Source organism: Paramormyrops kingsleyae, chromosome 10 (genome assembly GCF_048594095.1).
Source record: "Paramormyrops kingsleyae isolate MSU_618 chromosome 10, PKINGS_0.4, whole genome shotgun sequence".
NCBI lineage: Eukaryota > Metazoa > Chordata > Actinopteri > Osteoglossiformes > Mormyridae > Paramormyrops > Paramormyrops kingsleyae.
In genome coordinates, this window is record NC_132806.1 from 2,091,854 (window position 1) to 2,115,169 (window position 23,316).

General features: G+C 42.4%; 1 protein-coding gene across 2 annotated transcripts; it reads left to right on the forward strand.

The window, feature by feature from the left end:
* Window positions 1-662: 662 nt before the first annotated feature.
* On the forward strand, window positions 663-17,547 carry LOC111858522 (tyrosine-protein kinase receptor TYRO3). 2 transcript variants are annotated; one of them, XM_023840370.2, is made up of 15 exons: window positions 667-1,223; window positions 2,960-3,021; window positions 3,384-4,020; window positions 5,618-5,773; window positions 6,037-6,369; window positions 7,099-7,255; window positions 8,247-8,341; window positions 10,301-10,399; window positions 11,932-12,012; window positions 12,285-12,377; window positions 12,565-12,686; window positions 13,303-13,412; window positions 14,378-14,537; window positions 15,509-15,642; window positions 16,164-17,547. In XM_023840370.2, the coding sequence occupies exons 1-15, from the start codon at window positions 1,121-1,123 to the stop codon at window positions 16,459-16,461; spliced, it is 2,640 nt and encodes an 879-aa protein (XP_023696138.2). In that variant the 5' UTR covers window positions 667-1,120; the 3' UTR covers window positions 16,462-17,547. The 2 variants fall into 2 exon arrangements, with proteins under 2 accessions (XP_023696139.2, XP_023696138.2); XM_023840371.2 differs by lacking the exons at window positions 14,378-14,537; window positions 15,509-15,642; window positions 16,164-17,547 and adding an exon at window positions 13,879-14,193 and having other exon boundaries at window positions 663-1,223.
* The last annotated feature ends 5,769 nt before the right edge of the window (window positions 17,548-23,316 follow it).

Genomic DNA, 23,316 nt, shown 5'->3' on the forward strand with positions numbered 1-23,316 from the left:
TGGACTGGTACCAAAATCAGGCTTAGGGAGACCAGACTCTCTGTAATCTCAGTTTCTGAAACAGAAAAAACAGGTCTCCGTGAACGCAAATGAACATACCTGAGTAACTTGCTAAACCCGTTTTCTGGAATACCTACTGTATGTGCCTTTCCATCATGCATCTTCATATCTCCTAGCACAATCATTCTCACTTTACTTCCAGTCTGCACCTAATGCTACAGACAACCTCATGCATAGTTTGCACAGAACCATAATTTAAATATTTTCATAATTTACCAATAATTTATTGATATGTATTGTATTTAGTGTATTTATACATTTTATTTGTACCTGGTTAGATGAAAGCTGCATTTCATTGTCTCTGTATCTGTACTCAGCACAAGGACAATAAAGTTTAATCTAATCTACCCAGCAAAGTTGCAGATGGAAATGTCTTTTTACTTAACTGGTTTCAGATAACCCATAATTAATAGTCATTATAACCCTGAATGTAACCGAAAATGGTTTATGCTGTCTAATAAATATTAAATCAAAATTAAAGAACAGAAACTAATCCCTGAGCTCACAGTCAGCAAACAGTGAAAAGGGAAGTGAAAGAAAAATATACAAATACAGGGATTTAAAATTATGACGGTCATGCATTTTATCCACGTGTTTCCCAAAAATGTTTGAGTTTACAAGGTGACGCGCAGTTCCCTGAATTTTTGGGGTTTGGTCTCTCGCTACTTCGCAGATTTTGTCAGTTTAGAAAGCCAGACGCTGGGCACATTTAAAAAATCCGTGCTATCAAAAAGGTGTACTTAACTGTGAATTACTAGTAACTTTAGTTTAGTCATTTTGCTGCTATTTAAACTTAATTTCGCTAGGTCTACCTTAGGTCTAACAGAAAGTTTCCAGCTCGCTTTTTAATCAAAATATTTGTGCTATTATTGTTGTTCTTGGGAAAATAAAGGAAAGAAAAAAGAGGGAGTGAGCGAAAGTAATTTCCCCCTCGTAATTACCAGATCGGAGATCTGGGGAAAAAATGTAGGGCAAAAAAGCGGAATTATGTCAAATTAATCTTTTTGACATGTAACTGAGTTTCAGTAGTTCTAAGTACGATTACCTGGCTGTTTACAAGATGAAACCTTGGGGACTTGGAAACGTTGTGGGTCCACTGTTCGTCTCAGTAGGCTTGTGGATATTTCAGTGCGTAGCCCGTGCGGAACCCACGCCAATAAGAGGTAAGGTGCACGGTTCATATTCAGTTCATCCCTACAGCTATTCCTCCAAAATTCTATAATATAAAATTATATAGGCTACAGTAACATCTGGCACTGTCTTCGCTATATTTAAGATACACAAAAATTCAATGCTCGAGTATCCAAGTCGCTTATTTCGGTATGTAATTTTGAACACCTGAATATCTAGGAATGGAGACGTCTTTACTTAATGTTGGTTTTATACCTTTGCAGCACATTAATTCATAATTTTGCGATGTGTAAAAGTGTGCATTGTAGGTATGAAAGGAAAGATTCCCATGCAGGCAATCTCACTCTTGTAGACTACTGTTTGAAAATCCTTTTAAAAATATATTGTGTTAAAACCACCCTGTAGAGGAATAATTAGCCTAATTTGTATAAACTGTATCTTAATTACTTATAAGCAAAACGCATAAGACACGTATCCAGAACTCCGGACTACAACTAGAAAATGAAGAAAATACACAATTGTTGCTCTTTCTAGCGCGATATATGAAATAAAGTTTTGTTAACCTTTTAAAAAATATAACATATATGCCTCTAGACAAATATGTATTATTTAATACAAAATTCACAGCAGCGTTTGCTAACTGTGCTTTATGATGTCATTGTGCTGTTTCCTCTGAGCACCTAAGATGTCGAATAAAAAGTTTACATCTTTTATATGGAAACAGAAAATCCCCGCAAAAAGCAGTGTAATTTTTATAAAAATGAAGACATATATATGTTAGAATCCTGCCCCAGCTCTTTATGTTTGGAGTTTGCATGTATTGTGTAGCAGGCCTATGTTGTGCTCTCCTGCAATCCAAACACATGCCCTTGCCCATATTGCGTTATTGTGTGTGAGTATATGCCATGTGAATTACTGGCAACCTGTCCAGGGTGTTCCCGTACTAATCATATTATAAATCGTTCATAAATTCATAAAAAAATAAATATTGAATAAAATACATATACAAAAAATACACAATTTCTGCACAGTTACACAGTTCTTCCAAAGTTAAAGAAATTTAACCTTTGATTTCATATTTCTGATTTCTGATATACGAGAGTAATGAGCTTTATGATGCTTCCTGCATGTCACCTTTAGGGATCAGGCTGAAACCCCCAAATGAAGATGCATTAACACACTGAATTGTGTGAATGTTTCAGGCGTATAACCCCCCCCCCCCTCTTCTTCTCCACATTACCTCAGGCCTCAGGCTTACACTCTGGAGACCTCTGGCCCAGCTCTCTGTAATGGTCCCTGGGGTCTGTTCTCCCATGCACTCAACTGAAAAGCACAAAATTTTTAAAGTACTTTTTTTAAGTAAATGCTTGAAGGGAGAATGCACCCCTCTGCTGACGGTCAATACCTTTTCTTAAAAAGGCTGTATAAATTGAATTGGTCTTGTTTGTATGTTTGATGTACTGTTTGTTTTCTAGTATCTAATACTAATTTTAAAATCCACAGATATGTTTATTTATTTATTTAACCTTTATTTAACCAGGAAGGTCCCATTGAGTTACAATAACTCTTCTTCCAGGGAGTCCTGGCCAAGAATGGCGGCTAGTTACAAGCATATCCGCATTGGAGGAACATATATGGATTATATTCTGTCGATTGTTAGCCATATGGAGTCCAGTTGAAATGTTAGAGTTTTTACTTTTGCAGTGACTGGAAACCATATTCTGTCTATTGGTGATTGACCTTTCTGATAATTTCTTCCTCCTTATAGAAGAACTGTTCAATACCATTGAGCAGGTGGAACTTAAATGGTCATCTTCACCTCTTAAGTCAGTGAGTATCCCCATGAGGCCTCTTTTATTTCAGTTTTTATTAACAATATACAAAGCACAGCTAGCTCCTCACTGCAATGCTATTCATTATAAATGAACAGCCCATCCATCCAACCATCCATCCATCCAACCATCCATCCATCACCTTTAATTCAGTTTGAAATGATTACCACTTAGGAAGTTATTGATTCACACACAAGCCACAAGGTGCACTTATTTTCTAAATGAGTCATGAATCAGATTGCCTATATCCAGCATAATAATGTGCCGATTTATAAACAGCCAAATAAAGTGAGTTTTAATGGGTAGTTGTTGTTATATTTGTTTTTATTTAAGATTTTCTTTGTTTTTTTTTTATCACAGTGGGATGAGGTTAAATTACAATTTGGACATCAGACTAGTTATTCAGTCTATCAAGCCTGCAACTCGGCATACAAAACCACGCAGAAAATACTCTGGACCACGTGGATCCCCAGAAGAGATGCACGGCACCTATTTATCGACCTGTTGTTTGCTCAGGAGGTTGAAAGTCCCTCCTCACTGAGTCCGTTGAATGTCCACCTTGTCCAATCAGACACCCCCGTGCCAAATTTCAAGAGCAGAGAATATTCAACACAAATTCTCGAACTCCGGGTTGCCCTGCCCTTCCAAGACGATGAAACAATAAAAGACATACAGCAGAAGATCAGTCAGAGGCAGGGCCTGAACCTTGGTCGAGTATCCCGGGTTGGCTTTCACCTGGGCTTTTCCTACTCTGGTCCCTGCCTCTTCCTTGGCTCAGTTCAGGTGTACTTTATGAAGTGTCCTGGTTTTGTTGAAGCCCGTGTGAACTTTGCAGCAGTGGTTGGAGAATCGGGGCTGGTGACAGGGGCCTGTATCCAGGGTTCTGTGGAGATATCACCCCCCCAGAGGCACTGCCAAGCTGACGGGCAGTGGGGGGCCCTCCAGGGACACTGTATCTGTGCAGTGGGCCGCCAGCAATCAGGAGAGTCCTGTGAAGGTAGCATGGCACATTTTCTCACACTGCTAACTTGTATTTGCTTATAGCAAATACACTCACCTAAAGGATTATTAGGAACACCATCCTAATACGGTGTTTGACCCCCTTTCGCCTTCAGAACTGCCTTAATTCTATGTGGCATTGATTCAACAAGGTGCTGAAAGCATTCTTTAGAAATGTTGGCCCATATTGATAGGATAGCATCTTGCAGTTGATGGAGATTTGTGGGATGCACATCCAGGGCACGAAGCTCCCGTTCCACTACATCCCAAAGATGCTCTATTGGGTTGAGATCTGGTGACTGTGGGGGCCATTTTAGTACAGTGAACTCATTGTCATGTTCAAGAAACCAATTTGAAATGATTCGAGCTTTGTGACATGGTGCATTATCCTGCTGGAAGTAGCCATCAGAGGATGGGTACATGGTGGTCATAAAGGGATGGACATGGTCAGAAACAATGCTCAGGTAGGCCATGGCATTTAAACGATGCCCAATTGGCACTAAGGGGCCTAAAGTGTGCCAAGAAAACATCCCCCACACCATTACACCACCACCACCAGCCTGCACAGTGGTAACAAGGCATGATGGATCCATGTTCTCATTCTGTTTACGCCAAATTCTGACTCTACCATTTGAATGTCTCAACAGAAATCGAGACTCATCAGACCAGGCAACATTTTTCCAGTCTTGAACTGTCCAATTTTGGTGAGCTCGTGCAAATTGTAGTCTCTTTTTCCTATTTGTAGTGGAGATGAGTGGTACCTGGTGGGGTCTTCTGCTGTTGTAGCCCATCCGCCTCAAGGTTGTGCGTGTTGTGGCTTCACAAATGCTTTGCTGCACACCTTGGTTGTAACGAGTGGTTATTTCAGTCAAAGTTGCTCTTCTATCAGCTTGAATCAGTCGGCCCATTCTCCTCTGACCTCTAGCATCAACAAGGCATTTTCGCCCACAGGACTGCCGCATACTGGATGTTTTTCCCTTTGCACACCATTCTTTGTAAACCCTAGAAATGGTTGTGCGTGAAAATCCCAGTAACTGAGCAGATTGTGAAATACTCAGACCGGCCCGTCTGGCACGAACAACCATGCCACGCTCAAAATTGCTTAAATCACCTTTCTTTCCCATTCTGACATTCAGTTTGGAGTTCAGGAGATTGTCTTGACCAGGACCACACCCCTAAATGCATTGAAGCAACTGCCATGTGATTGGTTGATTCGATAATTGCATTAATGAGAAATTGAACAGGTGTTCCTAATAATCCTTTAGGTGAGTGTACAAGGGATGCACATAACTGTTGTGCAAGTATGCATTTGCCGTACAAAGTGATACACACCGCATCTTCTTGTCATAACAGTGCAAATGCATTATGACAAGAAATTACTGCATTTTAACTTTTGTACTGTGAAAGAAGTATGCAAAAGGTTAAAATACACTGTAATTTGCAGTGCTCTGACAAGTAATTGACATGCGTATAGCTTTTTATATGGCAAATGCATACGTGCACACCAGTTACATCTATCCCTGTTAAGTCAGTTATCCACAATTCTCCATCTTGGTACCTCCTGCGGGTCCGTAAATGTTTCGTTCTTGATGCAGCATGTACAGCAGGACGCTATAAGCCAGAGAATGGGAGTGCAGAATGCCTCCCTTGCCCGCCCAACAGCATAGCGGTGCGAGCAGCAGCGGAGGAGTGCAGCTGCCTGGACGGCTACTTCCGTGTGGCCAGTGACCCCGCTGACGTGGGCTGCACGAGTAAGAGCACTTCTCAGAGTGCTGCTCTTCATACACCATATGGACAAAAGCATTGGGACACCTGGCCATCACACCTACAGGACATTTTATGGCTTCCCATTCTAAATCCACTCTCCTAGGGAGCCTTTCCACAAGAGTCACCAGTTCATATCCTGTGGTTGTTCTCCTGAACAATGCTTATAAGAATTATAATAAAATAAAGCAACTGCTAAGTAATAAATCTACTAAAGTGTTTTTTGGTCTCTGCCACTTTGTTTTAACAGAACCCCCCTCAGCCCCCACCAACCTGAGAGTCTGTCACCTGAATGGCACCACCCTTGAGCTTTGCTGGGGACCACCAGCAGACCAGGGTGGCCGAGTGGAGGTTTGGTACAGCGTAGAGTGCTGGGAGAGGGAAGGGCAGTCGCAGGGCCATTGGGAGGCCTGCGGGGGCGCTGTGCGTTTGCCCCCACATTCCCAGCGGCTCCGTGACACAGCCGTCAACATCACAGGCGTGCAGCTGCACCATGACTACCGGCTGACTGTCCAGGCAATGAATGCTGTCAGTGTGAAGTCACAGCTACAAGGTGCCACCAAGTCCATAACAATTGACAGATGTGAGTAGCATTTTTTGTTGGGGGGGGGGGCGGGCATAAAATAATCTATAGGTTCCTTTCACCTTTCATCAGTGCTGCTGGGCATGAAAACACTGACAATGCTGGGCATCGGATTTCATATTCAGGACTTGCACAAGAGTGATATTTGCTGGACTTTCCACAGGAACTTTTTGGCTTGGTTATGTGAGGCAGGAAGGAAATGACACGATTGATTACAAAACACATTTAGTGAAGTCTATGGCTTTTTCTGGAAGCTAGGTACCAATTTTAGCCCTGTTAGGTCTTCAAATAATTGTCCCTCTGTGACCAATGATGAATAAAATGCTTCCTTTTAAAAAAGTTTTAAATATTTAAATGCCTTTTAAATATTTGTGTTGAGTAACCTGAGTATCCTACCATGTGTGAACCTTCCTGTTTATTGTGTAACCTCCCTGCGTTTGCTTCTGTTTGCGTCTCGCTGTGTTGTTGCTTGTCTGTGGTCCTTTTAAGGACTGTAATTAAAGAGCAGCTTTTGTATGAGTTTGTCTCTCCTCATGTTTCTTCGCCGCTCCCAGTCTGCCTCAGTCTGCCTCACGCCACAATATTATATTTCTTTTTCAAAGCCAAAATTTACAAAATGGTTCTTGATTTTATTTTTCTCTGTATTGGAAAGCTTCATAAGGCTGAATTATCTGTGGTCAAACATTATTATTGCTGGACAGAATGAACCGGGTGTTTTTTTTGTTATAGGGAAAGCAGACGTCACACACACTCCAGGTCCTCAGCCGCTGGAAGATCAGTCTCTCCCCCCGTGGCTCCTATGGGCTGTGATCCCCACATCCCTGATGCTGACAGCCCTCATTTCTTCAGCTGCTTGCCTCATACGTCACCGCTACAAGCTGCACAGGTGATTTTTGTTTGAATGGGTTTAAACTAACCCTTCCCTCATCATTGATAATGTACTGCGTGACATTTCGATCAACCATGGGCCACATATACGGTGCTAGTTCCACAAGATTATGATGGAGCTAAAAAAATTATTGCCTGATGCCGTAGCTGTCATAGCGTGTTTGTGGTAATGCTGGTGTAAATAAACCTACTGCGCTGCCAGTATAAAAAACACATACATAATACTTAACAATAAACAACTACTGTTACTGTTTCTTGTTACTGGTTTTTGTATTTATTATACTGTACTTTTATCATTATTTAGGCTATACGATATAGCCTAGGTGTGTAGTAGACAATACCATCTAGGTTTGTGTAAGTACACTGTATGATGTTCCCGCAACAATGAAATCACCTAACGATGCAATTCATAGAACGTATGACTGTTGCGACACATGACTGTATAGATTCTGGTAAGTGTAACTACAATGCACATGTATTGTTTCTACTTTATATGGCCTGTGTATTTATCATATCATTCCTGCTTTTACTGTATATTAGTGTTATCTGCTATTATTTAGTAGGTTATTTGTTCAGTCTGGGAACGCTCAGAAATACTTCTCGTATAAAGAAATGGTAATTGCTTCTTAGCTTTATATCATTTTGGCTTATAAAAGATTTCATAGGAACGCTGTACTTTTGGACAGCCTGGGAAACCCGTATGTATGTTTCTTCAGTAGGGGGGAAGTTACTTGTGTTGCCCTTGCTGCTGGTGTTCAGGCATACATATCCATATCACTTCATTTGACTGCTACAAATGAAATATGTGATTTGTAATAAATACTTCATTAACCCTCTTTAGCAGGATCTATGATTTTTTTTAACTGACACAACACATCACCGCTTTAACATCAAAATAAAAATGTCTCCTGTCCTGCAGTTTATTCTTTGTGTATGGTGGATGAGCATTGCACTTTGTCTATCTGAGCTGTTATCTCTGTCATGTACAGAGATCAGGATCAGGTGCTGAAACTGATGCCCATCCATACAGGAACAACGTACCGCCGGGAAGAACAAAATCACCAAGGACCTCATCAATCCAACAGTGAGTCTTATTTTTTTTATGTTTTTGTGTTCTTACAAGAGAAGCATGTGTTCACAACATGCATTTGGAAGCCTTGTTTTGTAACATAAAATCTGTGTTATTTGATTTGTGATTTGTGTTATTTTGACTTTACAATGGGTAAATGTTTTTCACTTTCAGTAAAAAATAATTCATAAATTAAATGAATTATTCAACACTTTTTCTATAGCTTAAGCTTTATGTTAACCCTGTAGCACCCAAGCATAGAACTAATCATTGAAAAAAATCATTTTGGCTTGTTTTGCATCTTTTGGGGTGGGAGTAAACCAATATCAGTGGAATTTTTGAAATTGGACCAATTTTGACCATTTTAGGCAATGTCGCATATTTGCAACTGTGGACTTTCCGGGTTAATTTCGTTCACAAAATCAAGTAATTTTCAGCATATCTTTTGGCAGAAAAGTATAGTGAAAGCTCACCAGGAACTGCTAGTACTACAATAAAAGTTACAGAATAGACCTTTATTGAACATTCTGAATACAAATTGCTGAACGCAAACATCTCAAACAGATTTCACTGGGTGGACAGGCAGCACACCAAATGAGACCATAACGAACTAGAACTGATGACCGCAAAGCGAATGACTCTAAGTCAGACCAGCATGTGGTACAGCTGTAAATCAAAGAAGTGTAATTCACTGACCCAAGAAAGTCACTGCAGTGACAGCACATAAAGCACATAAATGTAATGTAAAAAAATCAATTGTAAATGTAATGTAAATAAATAAAAATGTAAATAAAAATATAAAATATGAATAAAAATATGTAAATAAATAATGTAAATAAATAATAATTTTGCATAAATAAATTGTGTAAATAAAAAAATGAATGTGTGAAGCACATAAAAAAATGCAAAAAACAGTGTAAACTGTTCAACGCTGAATTTCTTTCTTGACGATGCCATCGTGGCTGAAAAAAATAGGTCATTTTGTGCTACAGCATAAACTACGTAATTGTATGACTGAAAGGACACAATTGCATATTGTAATTGTGCTTTAGTTGGGCCCAAAATCAATCAAAGAAATAAAAATTGTTTGATTTATTCTTCTAAATGATGAATGATAAGCAGAATCTTCAGCACAAACTTATATACACAGTGTACGTTATCATTTTATGTACAAATGTATTTTATTTTATCTACATAACTGTATACCTGAAAGGCCAGAGTTGCATCTTTGCAACACTATTCAAAATATCGTTCTAACAAAAATGTTGTTTTGGTAAAATTAAAACAACTATAATGGATGATGTCTAGAGAGGTTGTTTTAGCTTGATATATTCACTTTTACTTGGTTTCTTACCTTGAAGTATGTTATTTGGGTGTCTCAAATGGCGAGAGAGGGTGAGCACATGCTTGACATAAAGGAAGCCATGTTGAAATCTGCAGTTACAACATCAGGTGACAGATAGAAACACTTCCTTTGCGTATTCGCAACTATGGGATATACAGGTAATGAGATGTACAAAAAAATTTGTGGAAGCCATTTTACTTTTTTGGCCCTGCCCCTCAAAAAAGCATGTTGCATACCTGCGACTGTGGGTGCTACAGGGTTAATATTTTTGCCCAAATGTAGGCAAATGTAAGTGTGTTTAAGGTAGGCTATACACTAGGCTGTGATGTTTGTTAGGTTAGGTGTACTGTATTAGAATGCATTTTTGCCTTACGATATTTTCGTCTTACGAAATTTTCAACTTACGATGGGTTTGTCGGAACGTAACCCTGTCGTCTCCCGGGGAGAGGCTGTATTCTTCTTGCCATTTAGCTGTATTAATTCTGTTTTTTAATATATCCGTAGTTATATTCTGGGTCACCTCAGCCTATCTGCATTTGTTCTTTCCGTTATACTGCACACTCACTTCTGTTCTCTCCTCATTCCTCTCCTGCATCTGCTCTGTTCCTGCTGCCCTCATCGGCCCACAGTCCAGCTGCAGGATGAGCAAACTGAGCAAATTCTGAGGGGTCTCAGGGAGGTGCTGGTGGAGCGTAGCACCCTGGTGCTGGGCAAGGAGCTGGGTACTGGTAAGCAGGGGCATCGCAAGGACAAGGATACCCTGATACCCTGGCAGATTCAGGGGGCCTGGCGCATTATAGAGGTCCATGAACATGAAAAATGGGAATAACAGGGAATTGTTATTCCATTGCAACTGCCGACACAGTGACATCGTAAGAACGTAAGAAAGTTACAAACAAGAGGAGGCCATTCGGCCCATAGAGCTTGCCTGGAAGGAATTAAACTAATACATTATAGCTGGCAGGATCTTGTCAATTTCAGATTTAAAAGAATCTAGGGCCTTAGCTTGCACTACCTTGTCAGGGAGGGTATTCCATACTCCAGTTACACACTGTGAGAAGAAGTTCTTTCTCAGATCCAAACTGAAGAGTTCCTCCACTAGTTTCTGACTGTGGCCACGGGTTTTTGAATTAGAACTTACTTTGAAGTAACAATTTGGATGAACAGCATCTAGACCTGTTAGAAATTTATATACTTGGGTCATGTCACCCCTTAGTTTCCTTCAGTCCTATTGCTGCAGACATTCAGCAGCATTTTCTGATTAACTTATAGAAATAAGTATAGCGCCTTGCATAAATATTCACCCCTCTGAGTCTTTCCCACATTTTGTCATTCCACAGCCTTAAATGAAAATGGATTTTATTTGGCTTTGTGCTATCTCATTAGCACAACATGCATAGCACTTTGAAGGTGCAAAATGTTTCTTTATTGTGACACCAACAATAATTAAGACCAAAAGAGCACACATCTGTTGGATGTCCAAGTAAACACCACCCGCAAGTTAACACTTGGTGGAACCACCTTTCACTGTAATTATTATATGCAAGTCTTTTGGGGTATATCTCTACCAGCTTTGCACATCTAGAGACAGCAATTTTTGCCCATTATTTTTGCAAACTAGCTCAGACTCAGATGAATGGAGACCATTTGTGGGCAGTCATTTTAAAATCTTGGCACAGGTTCTCGACTGGATAGTGTTCTGAGCTATGAATGGGCCGTTCTAAGACATTCACATTACTTATTCACATTCCTTAAAGCCACCTAGTGTACCTCTGGCTGTGTGCTTAGGGTCAATGTCCTGCAGGAAGGTGAACCTCCACCACAGTCTCAGTTCTCTAGCAAATTGAACCAGGTTTTCTTCAAGAATGGACCTGTATTTGACTCCTATTGACTCCTACTGTATTTGATCTTGTCCTCAGTCAATTTCCTAGTACCTGCTGATGAAAAAGCAAAGTACAAATTAGATTATCCACATCTGTATTTAAATTGACAAAACATTCCAGGAGCCTATTTTTATCCTTGTTGTATCATCATAGACACAATGCAGGCTTCTTATAAATCACGCAGTAATACACAGACAGCGAGTTAGCACATTTGCCTTCCGAATCACATCAAGCATGTATGTATGTTCAGAGAAGCTATTCTGCACACCAGTGTTGTTCCAAGCTGTTAGTTTAGCTATTCTTCTCTGGGATCTTTCATTAACAAGATTTTATATGTACAGTATGAATCTTTGTGTTTTGTCCTGGCCTATTTGCAGGAGAATTTGGGTCAGTATATGAAGGTTTGTTCTACCCAGAGCAGGGACCTGAGATAAAAGTTGCAGTAAAGACAACGAAAGGTGCGTGTTCATTTTAATGTCTGTATTTATTTAGGATATAAAGGGAAGTTATTCTGTGTCTTGCAACCGTAGCTTTTGGTATAGGCTCTGGATCCCCATGACCCTGCATAGAATAAGAGTATAGAAAATGGATGGATAAAGTGACATAAAAGGAAAACTATTTATCTGAATAATAATTCATAGACCAGTGAAATTCTAAATGGAAACATGACTGAAATAAACCAAACATCAGGAGCATTTAACAAAGAATCCTTCTGTCCTTTTGTTTCTAGCTGGTATTTATAGCAAGGAAGATCTAGAGTCATTCTTGAAGGAAGTTGAGCTGATGAAGAACTTCAAGCACACTAACGTGGTCAGGCTACTGGGTATGATTCTCTTTTAGGCCATATTCATCACTGAACAGTTTGGCCTGTTTGGGATACATTTTTTTCCACAGGAAATTATTTTTCAGATAAATTAAACAAAGGTCAAATACATTTGGCATGCAATCAATTAAGGTTTTTTTTATTGGTAAATTATGTTCTGTTCTTGTTTCCCCTGTGTAACCTGCAGGGGTTGCTCTGGAGCAACAGGATGATTCCCCAGTTCCCATGCCTATGGTTATTCTCCCCTTTATGAAACATGGAGACCTGCGACGCTTCCTCATCGCCACACGCTATGGAGACATTCCCATGGTAACCCACCTCTTGTGCACAGAAATGCATGCACACGCCCCCCATGCTCATTTAAATTTCCATCTCCGCGGGGACCTTATGAGGCTTTGTGGCCTTTATGGGGACCACTTCTTTAAATGTCTCACCCACACATGTATCTGCCGCTTCAAAGCAACAGTCTCAGTGATGATATCAGCCACCATGAGCCACAGAATGTATTTGCATAATTCTGTGTTTAGAACTTGAAAGGGCAAGACACCAGCTTTTCATGAAAGTTGTATTATTTGCTGTTTTATCAATGGAGAAAAAAAAATACATTAGCCATTTGAAAAATTCTGCTTGTACTCTCAAAAGAGTGACCTCTGCTGTCCTCTGCATGGGGGATGTCATTATCTGAATAACCCTGAATTATGCTGCTCACAAAAGGATAAAACGTCTTCGTGATATTTATCTGGTGGAAGATTTTTAAGCCATGTGTGTGAGCTTACTTCTGGAATTATGTTTTGCTCCTTTCCTTTACGTAATTAGCCATGTTTAGTCATAATGGTTTTTTTTCCTTCAGAATAGAGGACTATGTTATAATTCAGAGAAAGCTGTAGCCTAAACAGGCTCAGAAGATTATGTTTTTGTGTCTCAGTTTGTGCCCTACCAGAGTCTCCTGCGCTTCATGATTGACATTGCTGCTGGGATGGAGTACCTTAGTTATTATGGCTTCCTGCACAGGGACCTGGCTGCACGCAATTGCATGTGAGTCCAGGAGGTGGTGCTGTATGACCAGAAAACTGTTTTTCCCCTTTTTACTCCAGTTTCAAGTTTTATCAATTGCTCCCACCAAATCCCTGGATTGTACTAAAGAAGTTAAAACCCTGATATGAAAAAACTGTATTAAAAGAAAATTTTAAATCAATTAAAATACAACAAAAACAACAAAATAAAACAAGTCAAGAAATAGACAGCAATAATATTACATATCTATGTGTGTGAGTGTGTCTTGCAGTGGGTTGGTGCCCCATCCACACTTCTTCCCTGCCTTGCACCCATAGCCTCCAGGATAGGTTCCAGGCCCCCTGCGACCCTGTATAGGACAAGCAGTTTCAGAAAATGGATGGTTGGATTATATATGTATATCTATAATATGATGATGATGATGATGAATATTATTATTATTCCCCTCCATGAATCACCACCTTATCATGTGCCTTTATGATTCTAGGAGCTATGTTGTCAGGGCAAAGTGTCCCAAGGCCCCACAACCCCGCCCCGATAATGGATGGATGGATTGATGGATGGATGGATTCCAATTTAAGTTCCTGTAGTCACTTGCCCTATTCAGGGTTGCAGGGGGTCTGAAGCCTATCCCAGGGGCTATGGGCACAACCCAGCATGGGGCACCAGCGAATCACAAGGGACAAGCACATACCATTCACTCACACATCCATACTTATAAGCAATTTGATAGCTCTAAATCACCTAAGCATATTTTTCATCAGATTTCTCTCCATATTTGGAATGTTTTTTCCATATGAAATTTCAGCCTCTGTTGGAAATTCCATCAGAAGTTCCATGTGTTTCTCATGTATTTTTATTTTAAGTGCTGATGCAGTGCTATAACAGTTATTAATTTGAAAACTGCGGTGCAAGTTGGCATATAAGACGGTAAGTCTGTATCTACTTTCAGTAAAGCAGGCTGTGCTCCTCTGCTCCACACACAGGCTGGGGGATGACTTAAGAGTGTGTGTGGCTGACTTTGGCCTGTCCAAGAAGATCTGTAGCAGCACTTATTATAGGCAGAAAGAGGCCATACGTATGCCAATCAAGTGGATGGCCATAGAGAGCATCGCAGACAACATATTCACTACCAAGAGTGATGTGGTAAGCTCCCTGTAGGCCTCCTACTGTCTAAATGACATTTGTTACATATTAAAATCTAATCTGGTTTTGGTGCCCAGGATTATTGACTCATAAACATATACAGTGGTACCTTGGAACACAAACTAAATTTGCTCCAAATTCGGTCCAAGTCGCATTTCCCCGTAAGAAATAATGCAAATGAATTTAATCTGTTCCAGACCCCCAAATGATTGCCTATTTAAACGTATCTACCTACCTGGCTAATGATAAAAAGCATTAACAATCAATATAAAACTAATACACACATGAAAAAGCGCACATACAAAAGCGATAAACTTGAAATAAATAACCAATGTCAATCTCCGAAGCGAGAGCAGACACATGTGCACCACTCACTATAACTTCCTTTTTAAATTTACAGTTATACTCACTACTTTCCTCTTTGGTCTGCTGCTATCACTATAAACTTTCTAATGGGTCATGACTACTGTATCACTAAAAGTACTGCAGATAAAGCACAAAAAATTCATACCGAACACAGCTTTTGCATGTCGAACTCAGTGTAGAGGTACCGCGAGTGATTTCTAGGCATCAGCATCGCAGTAGGTTTGCCCTTGCGTCAGCCAATCAGAGATGCATCTCGATCTGAACAAGTTTTAATGGGTCTGTTTTGTTTTGTTGTGTTCCAAGTTTTTGGTCGGGTTGCGGTTAGATTTTTGTCTGAATCGGTAGAGATTAACGCGTCTCGACCCATACAAGATTTAGCAGGAATGGTCAAGTTCCAAGATTTTGGTCGAGGTGTAAGTCAAAAAAAATTCAACAGACCTGTTTCATGTCCAACTTTGTCAAGTTAAGAGTAATTAATAATTGCATTCGAGTTCCAAGGTTCCACTGTATTTATTTTTAGATTGACAGAAGCTTTTTCCAAGCAGAGTGTAGCTGATGCTGAATGTGTGGACATTTTGCTGTGCCCCCTCTCTCTTGTGTCACAGTGGTCCTTTGGGGTCACCATGTGGGAGATTGTGACTAGAGGGAAGATGCCTTATGCTGCAGTCCACAACCATGAGCTCCTGGATCTGCTTGAATCTGGACGACGGCTAAAACCTCCTGACTGCGACCCCAAGCTGTGAGTTTGCTACCTGTAAATTATGGAAATGATGTATGGAGCTGAAACTTTATACAGTATGGATGTATCAGTTGAATTGTTATTCTTTTGTTTACGCCTATAGTATGTTTCTTAGTTTCTACAGTCAGTTTACATAAGTGGTACTTTGGCTCACTTTTGGTATTGTCTTCTTGATATTAATCATATACGGACAAAGCTTTTGTCCTCTGATTTGGATTAACTCGCACTGACACAGAATGTTCTGTATATCACTTCAAATGTGAACATATTGAACCAGGAGCTGTTAAAATGATGCTGAACTATGTAAAGCAGAGGTAGGCAAGCCTGATCCTTGAATGCAGGTATCCAGCAAGTTTTCCATCCTGCCTGGTCTCATTAATCACACTCTGTCAGAGTGTAACTCATCACGTAGGATAGAAAACCTGCTGTATACCTGTACTCCAGGATCAGGCTTGCCTGCCCCTGATGTAGAGAGCACATCTTTTTGCGTATTAACTATATTTCTCCAACCTGCCCCCCAGGTATAATGTAATGCTGAGCTGCTGGAGGCGGGACACCACACAGAGACCATGCTTCACTCAGCTGGGGGAGGAACTCCGAGTGATGCTGTCAGAGCTGTCCCCCCTGGAGGCCAGCGAAGAGGCACATTATATCAATATGGGCCTGCAGGTTGCAGAACAGGGTCACGCTGATGAAAAGAACCCAGAATGTGAGGAGGAGCTGGCCACTGGCAACGTGTACCTGCCTGCACCGGGAGCTTGTGGCCCCTCTGTGGAGGATGAGGAAGGATATCTAATGTACATGCCGGAGAAGAACTGACTGCATAGACCTGGAACAGGCAAACAACACAGAAATCAAATTCGTACAATAGGAATAATAGTAATGTCTCATAATAAATTGCTGTACTGAGAGATTTTAAAACTGATTTGAGGATGGATATAATTTAACTTTAAACAGAAGCCAAATGTATTAGACGACGTATGTTCATGCTTAGAGTACTTCAGTTGACTGAACTGAACAAAACGACAAGACATTTGCATATAAATATACAATTGTTATTGAGTGCAGTACAGTGATCCCCCGCCTATCAAGGAAGATGCGTTCCAGACCCATCAGCGATAGGTGAAAATCCGCGATATAGAAAAATCATATAAATAAACCTTTTTTTTATAGTTTAAGCCTTAAAATGCCCCCTCCCACACGCTTTAAACACATGTAAACTTACACATATGACCATATGATATGTGGATGTCAAGCTGAGCTAAGGATATGAGTAACATAATAATAATATGAAATGTGTGTATATATATACAGTATATATGCACATCTCTCTCTCTCTCTGTATATGTAATGGAATATATAAAAATAAAAACACATATGGCTCTTATATATTCTTTTCATCCTTCTTGATGTAGCGTACCGTCGATTCATTCAAGCCATAATGGCGAGCGACATCCGCATAACGCTTTCCTTCCAGAAGCATATCCAGGAGTTTTACCTTCTCCTGAATGGTCAAGGTCTTCCTCTGGTGCTTAGGCTCACTACTATCAGAAGGCTAATTAGAAGATGCAGGACGCTTGGGAGCCATCGTAGGGCTTAAAACAAAACCAAAACAATCGGACCACAAGCAAGGTACACGATACGCAGAGAACTATGACGTGTCGGGGATAAATCTGCGAAATAGCGGGGGCGCAATATCTGAACCGCAGTATAGCGGGGGATCACTGTATTATGAATACCATTATAGAGACAGTTTTAACAGTTGGTTGAATGGTCCAGATGTTCACTTCTCTTACAGTATGTACTGTACTAAGAAAGCAGCAATGCATATGTATATATTGCTCTATCACACAATTACACTGCTGCCTTAGTGCAAAATATAACTCATTATAAAGCAAATACAAATACAGTTTTTTTTATTTCTTTTAAAAACATGCATGTTTCTTAAACACTAATTAGTTTCTCTGTAGAACAGCAGATGATACTGCCTATAACAACTCCCCCTGGCTGTTTGTGCTATTCATTGATGTATTTCATTGCAAGTTAGAGGTTTGACAATTTCATATCTCAGTGAAGTGTCTGTTTTTAATTTAAATTGAATATTGTAGCAGCATGCCACAGCTCATCTCATAATGACTGAGGAAGGTTGTGCTTCCTGTCGTTTCCATCATTGGGATTCTGTCTGTCCAACCACAACTCGAATTATCACCTGGATATTATTTAAAAAAATATGTAAAATATTGGAACCATGGTTTCCCTTGTCTGGACGCGGGTCACCAGTGCCCCCCCCCCCCCCCGGAGCCAGGCCTGGTCAGGCACAGCCCGAACAAGGCATGTGGGTCCCCCCTACAATGGGCTCACCACCTATAGGAGGGGCCATAGGGGTCGGGTGCGATGTGAACTGGGCAGTGGCCAAAGGCGGGGACCTTGGTGGTCCGATGCTCGGCTGCAGAAGCTAGCTCTAGGGACATGGAATGTCACCTCTCTGATGGGGAAGGAGCCTGAGCTGGTGCGTGAGGTTGTGAAGTTCCGGTTAGATATAGTTGGGCTCACCTCAACGCACGGCTTGGGCTCTGGAACCAGTCTCCTTGAGGGGGGTTGGACCCTCTTCCACTCTGGAGTTACCCGTGCGGAGAGGCGCCAAATGGGGGTGGGCATACTTATTGCCCCCTGGCTGGGCGCCTGTACGTTGGGGTTTACCGCAGTGGACGAGAGGGTAGCCTCCCTTCGCCTTCGGGTGGGGGGACGGGTCCTGACTGTTGTTTGCGCTTATGCGCCAAGCAGCAGTTCAGAATACCCACCCTTTCTGGAGTCCTTAGAAGGGGTGTTGGAGAGCACTCCTCCTGGGGACTCTCTTGTTCTGCTGGAGGACTTCAATGCTCACGTGGGCAATGACAGTGAGACCTGGAGTGGCGTGATTGGGAGGAACGGCCCCCCCAATCTGAACCCGAGCAGTGCTTTGTTGTTGGACTTCTGTGCTCGTCACGGATTGTCCATAATGAACACCATGTTCAGGCATAAGGGTGTCCATATGTGCACTTGGCACCAGGACACCCTAGGCCGCAGTTCGATGATTGACTTGTTGTGTCATCGGACTTGCGGCCGCATGTCTTGGAAAATCGGGTGAAGAGAGGGGCGGAGCTGTCAACTGATCACTACCTGGTGGTGGGTTGGCTCCGTTGGTGGGGGAGAAAGCCGGCCAGGCCTGGCAGGCCCAAGCATATAGTGAGGGTCTGCTGGGAATCCCCTGTCAGGAGGAGTTTCAACTCCTACCTGCGGCAGATCTTCTCCCATGCCCTGGGGAAGGCGGGGGACATTGAGTCCAAATGGGCCATGTTCCGCACCTCCATTGTGGAGGCGGCTGACTGGAGCTGTAAGGTGGTCGGTGCCGTGTCACGGCGGCAATCCCCGAACCCGCTGGTGGACACCGGTGGTGAGGGATGCCGTTAAGCTGAAGAAGGAGTCCTATCGGGCCTTTTTTGGCTGTGGGACTCCAGAGGCAGCTGACAGCTACCGGCAGGCCAAGCGGGATGCGGCTTCGGCGGTTGCTGAGACAAAAACTCGGGTGTGGGATGAGTTTGGCGAGGCCATGGAAAACGACTTCCGGACGGCTTCGAGGCGATTGTGGTCCACCATCCGGCAGCTCTGGGCGGGAAAGCGGTGCAACATCAACACTGTTTATGGTGGGGATGGGGTGCTGCTGACCTCAACTCGGGAAGTTTTGGGTCGGTGGAGGGAGTACTTCGAAGACCTCCTCAATCCCACCGGCACGCCTTCCAACATGGAAACAGAGTATGGGGACTTGGGTGTGGACTCCCCTATCTCTGGGGTGGAGGTCGCTGAGGTGGTTAAAAAGCTCCTCAGTGGCTGGACCCCGGGGGTGGATGAGATCCGTCCGGAGTTCCTTAAGGCTCTGGATGCTGTGCGGCTGTCCTGGTTGACACGCATCTGCAGCATTACGTGGACATCGGTGGCATTGCCTCTGGACTGGCAGACCGTTGTGGTGGTCCCCCTGTTCAAGAATGGGACCGGAGAATGTGCTCCAACTGTAGGGGGATCACACTCCTCAGCCTCCTTGGTAAGGTCTATTCGGGGGTTCTGGAGAGGAGGATCCGCCGGATTGTCGAACCTTCGATTCAGGAGGAGCAGTGTGGCTTTCGCCCTGGCCGTGGAACAGTGGACCAGCTCTATACTCTCCGAGGGTGTCCGGTTTGGTGACCTCAGGATTAGGTCTCTGCTTTTTGCAGATGATGTGGTTCTGTTGGCCTCATCGGACCATGACCTTCAGCTCTCACTTGGAGAGTTCGCAGCCAAGTGTGAAGCGGCTAGGATGAGAATCAGCATCTCCAAGTCTGAGACCATGGTCCTCAGCCGGAAAAGGGTAGAATGCTCTCTCCGGGTTGGGGATGGGGTCCTCCCCCAAGTGGAGGAGTTTAAGTATCTCGGGGTCTTGTTCACGAGTGAGGGGACGATGGAGCAGGAGATCGACAGGCGAATCGGTGCGGTGTCCGCAGTGATGCAGGCGCTGCATTGGTCTGTCATGGCGAAGGAAGAGCTGAGCCAAAAGGCAAAGCGCTCGATTTCCCAGTCGATCTACGTTCCTACCCTCACCTATGCTCACGAGCTGTGGGTAGTGACCGAAAGAACGAGATCGTGAGTGCAAGCGGCTGACATGAGTTTCCTCCGCACGGTGACTGGGCTCTCCCTTAGAGATAGGGTGAGGAGCTTGGTCATTTGGGAGGGACTCAGAGTAGAGCCGCTGCTCCTCCCCATTGAGAGGAGCCAGATGAGGTGGCTCGGGCATCTGATTAGGATGCCTCCTGCACACCTCCCTGGTGAGGTGTTCCGGGCATGTCCCACTAGGAGGAGGCCCCGGGGAAGACCCAGGACACGCTGGAGGGACTATGTCTCTCGGCTGGCCTGGGAATGCCTCAGGATTCCCCCGAGAGGAGCTGGATGAAGTGGCCGGGGAGAGGGAAGTCTGGGTTTCCCTGCTGAGACTGATGACCCTGCGAACTGACCTCGGATTAAGCGGGAGATAATGGATGGATGGATAGTATGAAAAGGACATACACTATATATATATATATATATACACTCACCTAAAGGATTATTAAGAACACCTGTTCAATTTCTCATTAATGCAATTATCTAATCAACCAATCACATGGCAGTTGCTTCAATGCGTTTAGGGGTGTGGTCCTGGTCAAGACAATCTCCTGAACTCCAAACTGAATGTCAGAATGGGAAAGAAAGGTGATTTAAGCAATTTTGAGCGTGGCATGGTTGTCGGTGCCAGACGGGCCGGTCTGAGTATTTCACAATCTGCTCAGTTACTGGGATTTTCACGCACAACCATTTCTAGGGTTTACAAAGAATGGTGTGCAAAGGGAAAAACATCCAGTATGCGGCAGTCCTGTGGGCGAAAATGCCTTGTTGATGCTAGAGGTCAGAGGAGAATGGCCCGACTGATTCAAGCTGATAGAAGAGCAACTTTGACTGAAATAACCGAGTATTGCAGCAAAGCATTTGTGAAGCCACAACACACACAACCTTGAGGCGGATGGGCTACAACAGCAGAAGACCCCACCGGGTACCACTCATCTCCACTACAAATAGGAAAAAGAGGCTACAATTTGCACGAGCTCACCAAAATTGGACAGTTGAAGATTGGAAAAATGTTGCCTGGTCTGATGAGTCTCGATTTCTGTTGAGGTAGGGGACCTTCCAGATCGAGTGGACAGGCTTTTGGCCCCAGCCGGGGTGGATCCAGTGGTCGTGGTGCATGTTGGCACCAATGACATAGGAAAGGGCAGAAGGGCTGTTCTGCAAGATAAATTTATAGAAGTCGCGGATAAGCTTAGAAGCAGAACATCCACGGTGGTATTCTCTGGAATACTTCCCGTGCCACGTGCAAGTCAGGCAAAATTAGCTGAGATAAGGGGATTAAATGCGTGGCTAAAATGGTGGTGTAGGAAAGAGGGGTTCAGGTTTATGGGGCACTGGAAGACCTTCTGGAACAGGTGGGACCTGTTCAAGCCGGACGGGTTGCATCTGAACCATAGGGGAACCAGTGTATTGGGGAGGCGTATGTGCAGAATAGTTGAGGAATGTTTAAACTAGGGACTGGGGGGGCAGGGAGGTCAGTTAAGAATTTATGTGGGGAGAGACGGAAAGCCCAAATAAATATTAAAAGTAGACACTGTAAAAGGCCTACCATTAGTGGTCTGTATTTGAATGCTAGGAGTATTAGAAACAAAATTAATGACTTAGAGGCTTTAATTTCTTCAGACAATTACGACATTATAGGAATAACTGAAACATGGATGAGTGACAATGATGGTGATGAATATAATATGGATGGTTATACGTTGTTCCGTAGAGACCGGATAGGCAAGAAGGGAGGTGGTGTTGCAGTATACGTAAAAGAAAACTTGCAGGCAAGGGATCTCACTGATAAAAATAAAAATTCAGAAGCTGTATGGATCAAACTTGATGCTAAAGATTCAAATGGCCTAATTGTCGGGGTTTGTTATAGGGCACCTAATGTAGCTGTAGAGGAAAGCAGAATATTATATGATGATATCAGGATTATGAGTAATAAAAATGATGTGGTGGTTATGGGTGATTTTAATTTACCTGGGATACAGTGGGACACAGTCTCTGGCTCTGCTGTAAATGAACTTGAGATGGTGGAATTAGTACAGGATTGTTTTTTTACTCAGTTTGTTAATACTCCTACCAGGGGAGAAGCCCTTCTTGATCTCGTTTTTTGTAATAACCAGGATAGGATTGGAAAATTAGAGGTTTTAGACCCATTGTACGGTAGTGATCATAACATGGTTAAATTCGAGGTTAATTTTAGTGTCCGAAGAGCAAAGTCTAAATTAAAAGTATACAATGTTAGGAAGGCTAACTTTAATGGTATGAGACGGAAATTAGAAACTGTAAACTGGACAGAGTTAAATAGCAAAACAGTTGAAGAGGCATGGGAATTTTTCAAAAGCACATTGTTGCAAGTGCAAGAGGACTTCATACCTGTTTCCAGCAAAACTAAATCTAGGAAACGACAACCAAGGTGGTTTACTAAGGAAATTAAGAATAAAGTCAGGAGGAAAAGGGCTCTGTTCCACAACTGGAAAATAACTAATGATTTCAAAATCAAGCAGGGGTATCTAAGTCTACAGGCAGAGTTAAAAAATGACATTAGGCTATCAAAGAGGGATGTAGAAAGAAAAATTGCATTGGAGGCTAAGCATGACAGTAAAGGTTTCTTCCAATATTTTAACTCCAAGAGAGCACTAAAAGCTGAAATCACTAATTTGCAGGATAGTAAGGGCCTTATAATTGATAACGAAATTGATATGGTAAACGAGTTTAATGATTATTTTTCAAGGGTGTTCACAATAGAGAACACAAGTAACTTACCACCAATTAATACGAATACAGCATCGTCTATGACCAATATATGTATAACTGAGGTTGATGTGATACTAAGCCTAGCTAAACTCAAAATAAATAAATCGCAGGGGCCTGATGGCATCTTACCTTTAGTCCTGAAAGAGATGAGGGATATTATTAGCCAACCTTTGACTTTAATATTCCAGAAATCGTTATCTGCGGGTGTGGTACCATCAGATTGGAAGCATGCTAATATAACACCCATATTCAAAA